Source organism: Babylonia areolata, chromosome 27, assembly GCF_041734735.1.
Source record: "Babylonia areolata isolate BAREFJ2019XMU chromosome 27, ASM4173473v1, whole genome shotgun sequence".
Lineage (NCBI taxonomy): Eukaryota > Metazoa > Mollusca > Gastropoda > Neogastropoda > Buccinidae > Babylonia > Babylonia areolata.
Window position 1 is genome coordinate 12,360,116 of NC_134902.1, and position 10,000 is coordinate 12,370,115.

Consider the following 10,000-nt stretch of genomic DNA (forward strand, 5'->3'; position numbering starts at 1 on the left):
ACCCATGGCAACAAAAGGGTTGTCCCTGGCATAATTCTGTAAAAAAAAAAAAAAAAAAAAATCCACTTTGATACAAAAACAAATTAAAGTGCAGGCAGAAAAAAACACAAAAAAGGGTGGTGCTCTCAGCGTAGCGACATGCTCTCCCTGTGGAGAGCAGCCCTAATTTCACACAGAGAAATCTGTTGTGACAAAACAGTAATTTGATACAAAACAATACAGCATCTACCCTCCACGGTGACCTCTTTATCTGTATCTTTATGTGTGATGATGGTGATGATGGTGATGATGGTGATGATCACAGTGCTGCTAGCTATGCAGATCCACAGTGTGATGATTTACATAATGAACCATTTCTTTGTGGTAAGACAATGGTAATAATAATTTTGATTACTGGTGATTTTAAAAAAAAATGCATTAGTCTTGTTGTTGGGGTGGTGGTTGATTTATGTGTGAGTGCAAATGTGTCTAAGCATGCACACATTTGAGCATATGTGTGTGTGTGTGTGTGTGTGTGTGTGTGTGTGTGTGTGTGTATCATCTCTCTCTCTCTCTTTCTCTGTGTGTGTGTGTGTGTGTGTGTGTGTGTGTGTGTGTGTGTGTGTGTGTGTGTATCATCTCTCTCTCTCTTTCTGTGTGTGTGTGTGTGTGTGTGTGTGTGTGTGTGTGTGTGTGTGTGTGTCTGTGTCTGTGTGTGTGTGTGTGTGTGTGTGTGTGTGAGAGAGAGAGAGAGAGAGAGAGAGAGTGTGTGTGTGTGTGTGTGTGTGTGTGTGTGTGTGTGTCTGTGTGTGTGTGTGTGCATGCAAGAAGGTGTGTATGTAAATCCATGTACATACACAAGCATACATACATAAATGCATGAAAGTTTGTGAGTGAGTACATTTGTGCATAAGCTGAACACTTTCAACCAGTGCCCCCCAGAAAACATGTTTACGATAACATGTCACAGTGGTGCAACACCCACTGTCAGATTCCTGTCATCCAATCAATACATTCATGCCACCATACACCAATCCTATTATCTGCAATTAAGCCTCTTTTCTGCTTTGGCAACAGGCAACAGCTGCATAAAAAAAAAAAAAAACAAAAAAATTATCTTCTTCTCCCTGTATGTGGGCTGCAACCCTCACGTTGACTTGTGAAGTGGGCTTTTACATTTATGACCATTTCGGTGCACATTTCATGTTCGGCATGTGTAGACGCATGTATGCAGCCCAGGCACTAGAAGGTCCGCATATACACTGACCTGTGAGACAGGAAAAATCTGCACCCTTAAACCATCAGACATAGCCATGATTGGAACCTGGAACGCTAGGATTAGAAGTCCAGTGCTCTGACAACTTGGCTGAGGTATATTGATAAGTATCTTGTCCGCAACCACTTGGTTAAATACATAATTCTAAGGAAATGTTACAGGATATGCCTTGCCATATTATGACTGAAAAAACAAAACAAGAAAAAAACTGTCCGATGAAGTGGAGAACATGGATTTACTAAACATAAAGCAGAACTGGAAATCAGTGATACCACAGCATTCCAACACTTACCTGTAAAGCAGGAAGAAGGTGACACCATAACATTCCAGCAATTCCCTATAAAACAGGAAGGTGATACCACGGCATTCCAACACTTACCTGAGAAACAGGAAGGTGATACCACAGCATTCCAACACTTACCTGAGAAACAGGAAGGTGATACCATAGCATTCCAGCACTTCCCTTTAAAACAGGAAGTCTGGCTTTAAAACCCACCTCTTAGGTCTCAAGGTCTTGTCTGTAGCACATACTTAGCACAAATAAATGAACCGTCAGCAACAAAAGGGTTGACCAGGGGCAAAATTCTGTAGAAAAAAATCCTCTTAGACATGAAAACAAGTACACTTGCAGGCAAAAAAAACAAAAAAACAAAACAAAAAAGAGTAATGCTAAACTGCAGCAATGCATTCACCATGTGGAGAGCAGCCCAAATTTCACACAGAGAAATCTGCTGTGACAAAATGTAATACAATACATTACGATACAACACAATTCCAGCACTGACCTGAAAAGTAGGAAGAAGCCGTACATCTCCAACACCATGCCGATGAGAGGCCAGCCGATCAGCACGATGATCATGCCCCCGGCAAAGAAACCCGTTGCCTTCAGTTTGTGTTTCTGGAAGAAGAACCGGAACGTCCTCTCCAGGCCAATGACAAAGGCCAGACCAGTGATGAACAGGATCTGAAAAATGATGCGGTCGTGACGTGGAAGTTAATCACCGACAACTGACCCACCATCAGATCTGCAGTGTTCTCTTCACCCACTTGAACTCCCCACCTTGCTAAGAAGAAGCTTCTTTTCTATTCAAATTCAATTTGAAATACAATGTCTTTTAATGTACATGCATGAAATGTTGAAAACATAACATATATATTTGTGGAAATATTCTATTGATGTGAAAAGGACTACTGAATAAGCTGACAGGGGGAAAATGGACAAGAAACTTTGCAATGAAGAGTTCAAAGAAAAGAACAACAATGAAGTGGAGGTTAAACACACACACTCACACACACACACACACACACACACACACACACACAGAGGATTTTCCTTTTCTTAACACTTCCACTGTCCTGCCCCTCCTCCATCAGCAGTGTTTACTCATCAAAGCCCTATGAGTATGACACCCTACCCTTCTTTCTCAGCATCCAGCCAATCTACTAGTACTGCCATTACCACTCCCATCCCACCCACCAATCTTCACATCCACTTAGTCACAGACACTTGTCACCGTCTTGCATGCTGAAGTATCAAATGTTGCATGACTTATTTTCTTTGGAAGAATTGTACACTGAAAATAAAGGAACAGTGGTTGCTTTATTACAGTGTGTCTGTTCTACTGCACAAGCTAGGCACACACACATACAAAAAAAAAAAAAAAAAAAAAAAAAAAAAAAAAAAAAAAATTGCTGAATGATCACATCATTATTCTATTCCCATGATCAAAGGTTCAAATCATAGTATTTCTAGTGAATTATAGAAGGATGGTGATGACAATGCAAAGGAGTTGCCAGCAAAGATCTGACAAAGAAACTACACTGCCAAACACTTGGTTATTACTGATAACCATAATACTTACAATATTGTAAAAATTGATGGAAAAAAAGTTATCTTCTTACAATTACATAACTATGATATTTCTTTCTCATCTGACAAGGATTACAGAATCTATAACCTGTGTAATGGATCTTCTGCATCGATACATTACACACACAAAAAGGGGTTCAGGCAGTAACAGGTTTGCACATCAGTTTATCTATTCATTTATTCTATTATTTGAAATGTACTAGCAATACTTGCAACAGTATAAAACAGTATGTAAAAGGGTTATTAAAGTAATATATCAGTAATATATTATCAATACTAATAGTAATAGTGTAAAATGGTACTTACATTTCCAATAGCCAGTAAACCTTTGTCAAACAAAAGCAGCATTCCAAGAAAGAGAAATGCTATTCCAAAGCCAGCCAACCCCACCCCAATTTCTGGAAAGGAGAGAACAAAATGCATTTTACCAGAATGAATGTAATATACATCACTCAAAGATTTATCAGGTTATCATGGTTAATATAATATAATATAATAATATATATATATATATATATATATATATATATATATATATATAATACATATATATATGTGCGCGCGCACACACATTCACATTCAAGTACATGTACTGCTTTACATTAACAATAGTGGAGTGGAACAACTTAAAGGAAGCAGATGCCACAGCAAACATCTGAAGAAAACTTCCATGCTTATGTGATGTCAGTACTTTCTTACATCAGAAAAAATATAATTACAAGACTGCTGACTACACACAAATTCTCTCTCTCTCTCTTTGTTATAAAGACACAACATTGTGAAACTGAACTGAACTTAATTGAATGAATGTTATTTTCTGGTAGTATCAAAACAAGCAAACAACCCTCTTTCCCGTCCTGCCCTCGAAAGAGATAAGCGAAAGGGATGGAAAGAAGAAATGAGAAAGAAAAGACAGTAGGCTACACGAAAGAAAAAAACAAACATCATACTGAAACTGTGAAGAGAGAAAGGCAGATTGGTCACACACTGAGTGAGAGCGAGCAATAGTGAGGATACCTCACATAGCTCACAGTCCTCCGACTAGTTATATTGGTTGCAGTAGCTGTTCATTAGACTCAGGCATTGCATTTCACCCAGCCAATCCAGAACAGAGAACAACGTTCACGGTGATACGTCGTCTGCTAGTTAAAGTGACGTGTCAATAAAATTATTATCTCAAGAAAACAGCACGAAAACAATATCAAAACATCATGAAACTTAACAAGAAAACTTACTCTGAAAGTCAGTGATCTGCATCATTTTCGCAGCTTAGCTTTTCAGCTAAAAAACAAACTTCAATAGAAAACAACTGTCACAATAACATAACTCTGCAATGTTGTCACCTGGCACGCTGGCCACTTGCAAAGGGAAGTAACACGTAATGATTTACATATCAGAATGGGAACATACACGAACTAAACCGTTTAAGAATTATGCTTCTTTCTTTCTCGGTCGAGTTTGCCCCTCTCTTTCTACATAAAAAAGTCCATCCTAAAAATATATCCATATCATCATCATCATCATCACTCTTACCAGAGAAACCAAACACTTCATTTTAAACAATCTTTTAAACGTGTGAACTTGTCTTCAGATTGGGCCTCGACTTCAGACTCACCAAACAATCAAGACAGAAGACGTAACACGTAACACTCAGACCAAGATATGGATCATTTATATGAAATACACCATTTGTACACGTACAACATTGACTTTCAGTCCTTCATATTTTACACGAGGCGATAGGCCTACCTACTCTTTTTAAGACTAAGGCGTAAATTAACGGCATTGTACGTCGTCACTTGACTGCCTTCTACAAAGACTTCGTAATAGCTGGCAAAGTAAAATCGAAACGTGTATACAATACTTGCACACACGCTCCAAGCACCATGCCCCCCCCCCCTCCCCTACCCTTTCTAATCCTTCACCTTTACTGTAATTATTACAAACTTCTAAACTGTGGAAACCGAGGCGATTCAAAATATTAAACGCTGCCATCACTGAGTAAAAACAAAACCAAATATTATTGATAACAGCCGGGACGCGATAAACGATCTTTCAAAGAGTTCCACCCTCCCCCGCCATCGCCTTGAAAGAGGTTGTGTAGCACAGGCTGAAGCAAGGATCGATCCACGTGGTACTGCCGGACTGAGTCGAAACCATGCACTGGAGTCCGGAGACTGACTCGGAGGATGATGTCAGTTTACAGATGTCAGTCCATCTCAGTGAGGCCGGAAATACAGCCTATAATAATAATAATAATAATCGATTGTATTTATATGGCGCAAACTCCCCGGGCTATATGATGGGCTCTAAGCGCCGTACATGAAACAACACCTGACATATACAATAGTACATAATAACATCATAGTACCTCTGCACACTATAGTCAGTGAAAAAACAACACATATATCAGTGTGTATCGACTCAAAATATCGACTGATACACCTGTTATAGTGTGCCAGCAGTGTCCCCCCCCCCACCCCCAACACCACCACCTGCACTCTGTCCCCTTCCCTCCCCATCCCTTCGCCTCCCCTCTCCCCCTCCCCACCCCTCCTTCTTATCTCCCTTCCCGCTCTGTCCAAAGCCCAGTCTTTGAGGTTGCGCCGACACCCGCGCCACCCTCCCTCCTCACCCCTACTCCCTAGTCGGCCCTCTTTGGTCAGCGACGCGGCGTCACCCGCCCCAGCTATAGGAACACGTGCAGTTACGTGATGTCTGCCGCGATACCCGTGCTGAGCAGAACATTCCGTGTGGCGGCCCGTCTTTCAAGTCATTCCCCATCTTCCCTCCACGAACGCAACTGACGTAGATGGTGGGACTTCGGAACGAAAGCTAGGGAAAAGTTATGCTAATGCGAACTTTGATCAAGTCGGCTAACAGGCCAAGAGCTGTATTGTCCTGTCTCCCCAATCTCTTTGTGACGTAAACGGGTAAACTTGTCATCATAGAATGTGTATAGACAAGTGGGTTGAATTGTAGCGAATCAGATCATTCTGTAGCTTGCATTAGTATACACAGTATGTTGTGGGAAGGGATAAAACCAGTCAGCACAGCCAGTTCTTAGCTGTCTCCCAGAAGAACTGACTGACACAAGGTGACTGACTGATCAGTGATGTGAGGAACAAGGAAATCCCTGTTGGGCTGTGAGTACATGACTTGTAATGGTTTTATGTTATGTTGATAACTTAGTTGTGTTGGGAAACTATGTTTTATGTCAGTGGACAGCCAGTTTAAGTTGATCTTGTGGCTTGTGGAAAGAAAAGGGGTTAATGTGTGAAAGCTACCCACTGAGAGAAGTACTGGCCTAAATCTTTTGAGTCTCCCCCCCCCCCCTTTTCTATTTGGTTACAGATATCTTGGTCTGTATTTTTGATGTATTACTTACTTGTTTTGTATATAGTAGGTGGTGTTGGTTCAGTGTGAACTGAACAGATCTATGGGCTAACACACTGTCAGTGTGTGTTGAGGGTTTTTCATGTGTGTGTGTATGCACATGGGGGTAGCAGCAAGTGTTGTGGAACACATGTTTGAGTTATTGGTAGTTGTGGTAACATGTGTAGGAGTTGTGCTTTGTGTCAGTGGTTTACTTTGTTCAGACAAAGTGGGAAGGAACATTGTAATGTGATTAGTGAGTTGGCAAACTATGAGAGCATTGAGGGTCAGTGCTATGTTGTTGCACATTGCTGTGTACCAGATATGTTGGAAGTAATGATTTCCTTTCAAGTACTTGTGTCGGTGGCATACTTTGTGAAGACAAAGAGATTTGTTTGGTAATGGTAGCACACAGTTAAGTTGAATGATGGGTAACATGAGTTGGAACACAGGGTTGTATTGGTCAGCGATATGTTTTGTACACAGTATGGTAATTGGTATGTCACTGCTGGTGGCAGGTAAGCTTGATGAAGCTTGTACCTCACATAGATCTTTGTGTGAGAGTAGTGCATACTGGTGGACATGTGATGAAAGGTGCTGAGAGGGTATAGGCCTTTTATGTCAGTGATGTCCAGATATTTGAGATTTTATCTGACCTTGGTTTTGGCTGTGTGTTTGTGTTCCAGGTGTGCTGCTTTAGGTGTAGGGTGAACTTTTACTATGTGCTGCTTATAGGTGCTGCTTTAGGTGTAGGGTGAACTGCTTAGTGTGTGTGCTGATTTCCCATGTATATTGTAAAAGTAAACACTCTATAAAAACCACTCCATGTGGCCCTGCTATTGATGTGAGGAGAGAGTGAGTGAGTGCATGATTAGTCAATCCTATATCCCCCTGTCTCTTTTCCCCTCTCTCTTCTATCAGAATCGAACCACACAGCACTTTTTACACACCAAGACAATACTACAAATGGCAGGTATGAACAATTGCACACAAACACAAAAATGCCCTGCGGCACACTCACACACACACACACACACACACACGACTGACAAAAATGCCCTGCGGCACACTCACACACACACACACACGACAAAATTGTCCTGCGGCACACACAACGGCACACACACACACACACACACACGACAAAAATGCCCTGCTTCACACACACACACACACACACACACACACAGAGACACACAGACCCACACACACACTGACGCCCGCGCACACACAGCCATCCACCCACAGACACAAACTACATGACGACTTCAGTAGAGGGCAAAGTAGGGTTGGTAGCAGAAGGAAGAATGGGGAGGCAATTAGCTATGCTTCATCACCGGCACCCAAAGGCCTCAGTGTTTGAACAGAATGGTCTTCAAGTTTGTTTTGAAAGACTGACAGCGTTGGTAAGTGACTGGCGGAGATCCAGAGGAAGAGAATTCCAGACAGAATTACGGTGCTTGATACTGAAAGGCCCTTTGGCCAAACGTCTTTGGAGAGGTTTTGGGGACGAGAAGGAGCTTTTCAGCAGAAGGCGTGAGAGAACGGGAAGGGGTGTAAGAGTATAAAGAACAGTATATAAGTAAGAAGGGATCTCGAGTGATCCTTCAAAGTGGCTATAGGCCAATATGGCAAGTTTGTATTGAATTCTGTACTGGATGGAAAACCAATGAAGTTGACATAAAAGTGGGGTAAAGTGATCCTTTTTTGACTTTCTGAAAATGATTCTTGCTTCTTTCTTCTCTTCCTGTCGTTTCCTTCCTTCTTTTCCTGTCACTCCCTACTTCCTCTTCCTGTCACGTCCTTCCTTCTCTTCCTGTCAATTCTTTTCTTCTCTTCCTGTCACGTCCTTCCTTCTCTTACAGTCGTTTCCTTCCTTCTCTTCCTGTCACGTCCTTCGTTCTCTTCCTGTCGCGTCCTTCCTTCTCTTCCTGTCACGTCCTTCCTTCTCTTACAGTCGTTTCCTTCCTTCTCTTCCTGTCACGTCCTTCCTTATCTTCCTGTCACGTCCTTCCTTCTCTTCCTGTCAATTCTTTTCTTCTCTTCCTGTCACGTCCTTCCTTCTCTTACAGTCGTTTCCTTCCTTCTCTTCCTGTCACGTCCTTCCTTCTCTTACAGTCAATTCTTTTCTTCTCTTCCTGTCACGTCCTTCCTTCTCTTCCTGTCGCGTCCTTCCTTCTCTTACAGTCGTTTCCTTCCTTCTCTTCCTGTCACGTCCTTCCTTCTCTTCCTGTCAGTTCCTTCCTTCTCTTCCTGTCGCGTCCTTCTTTTTCTTCCTGTTGCTTCCTTTCGTCTCTTCCTGTCACGTCCTTCCTTCTCTTCCTGTCAGTTCCTTCCTTCTCTTCCTGTCAGTTCCTTCCTTCTCTTCCTGTCAGTTCCTTCTCTTCCTGTCACGTCCTTCCTTCTCTTCCTGTCAGTTCCTTCCTTCTCTTCCTGTCAGTTCCTTCTCTTCCTGTCAGTTCCTTCCTTCTCTTCCTGTCAGTTCCTTCTCTTCCTGTCACGTCCTTCCTTCTCTTCCTGTCACTTCCTTCCTTCTCTTCCTGTCACTTCCTTCTCTTCCTGTTGCGTCCTTCCTTCTCTTCCTGTCACTTCCTTCTCTTCCTGTTGCGTCCTTCCTTCTCTTCCTGTCACTTCCTTCTATTCCTGTTGCGTCCTTCCTTCTCTTCCTGTCACTTCCTTCTATTCCTGTTGCGTCCTTCCTTCTCTTCCTGTCAATTGCCTTCTTTCTCTTCCTGTCGTTTCCTTTCTTCTCTGTCAATCTTCACCCTGGAACAATGGATTCCACCTACACACACACAGACACACACACAGACACACACAGACACACAGAGTTTCAGTTTCTCAGTGAGGCGTCACTGCGTTCGGAAGAATCCAAATACGCTACATCACACCTCAGTGCTAAGCAGATTCATGACCAGCAGCATAACCCAACGCACTTGTTCAGGCCTTGAGTGCTACCTATCAGAGTTGATTTCTACAGAATTTTGCCAGAGGACAACACTCGTTGCCATGGGGTCTTTTTCAGTGCGCCAAGTGCGTGCTGCACACGGGACCTCAGTTTATCGTCTCATCCTAATGACTGGGCGCTCAGTTTGATTTTCCAGTCAAACGTGGGAGAAAGGGCGAGAGCGGGATTCGAACCCACACCCCCCACTGACTCTCTATATTGGCCGCTGAGCGTCTTAACCATTCTGCCACCTTCCTCCACACACACACACACACACACAGATGGGGGGTGGGGGTGGGGGTGAATGTCGAGGAGGATTCCATCTGATTCCACCACCATCATGGACGCATTCCAATCTAGTCGACTGTTTCGAACCTGTCCTGACATATGCCTCTTGACTCCTTGTGGAGCATAGGGCTGCACACAGCACTCCTCCAGCGGACTTGGTTTGGGGCTGTCCTCTTCAGCCGGGTCCACGTCCATCCGGCTGTCTTCATCTCATCCTCCGTGCTTCTTCTCCAGGCCTGCTTTGGTCTGCCCACTATCCTCTTTC

The 10,000-nt window shown here is 42.9% G+C and overlaps 1 protein-coding gene across 1 annotated transcript in view; it reads right to left on the reverse strand.

The window, feature by feature from the left end:
* LOC143301291 (vesicle transport protein GOT1B-like) overlaps positions 1-4,485 on the reverse strand; it is a 12,502-nt gene extending 8,017 nt beyond the window's left edge. Inside the window, exons 1-3 of the mRNA XM_076615490.1 lie at positions 4,361-4,485; positions 3,432-3,523; positions 2,041-2,219 (exon numbers count right to left, since the gene is read on the reverse strand). Of these exons, the coding sequence (XP_076471605.1) occupies positions 2,041-2,219; positions 3,432-3,523; positions 4,361-4,385 (296 nt within the window). The 5' untranslated portion in view covers positions 4,386-4,485. The remainder of the gene's footprint in view (positions 1-2,040; positions 2,220-3,431; positions 3,524-4,360) is intronic.
* Positions 4,486-10,000: the final 5,515 nt, after the last annotated feature.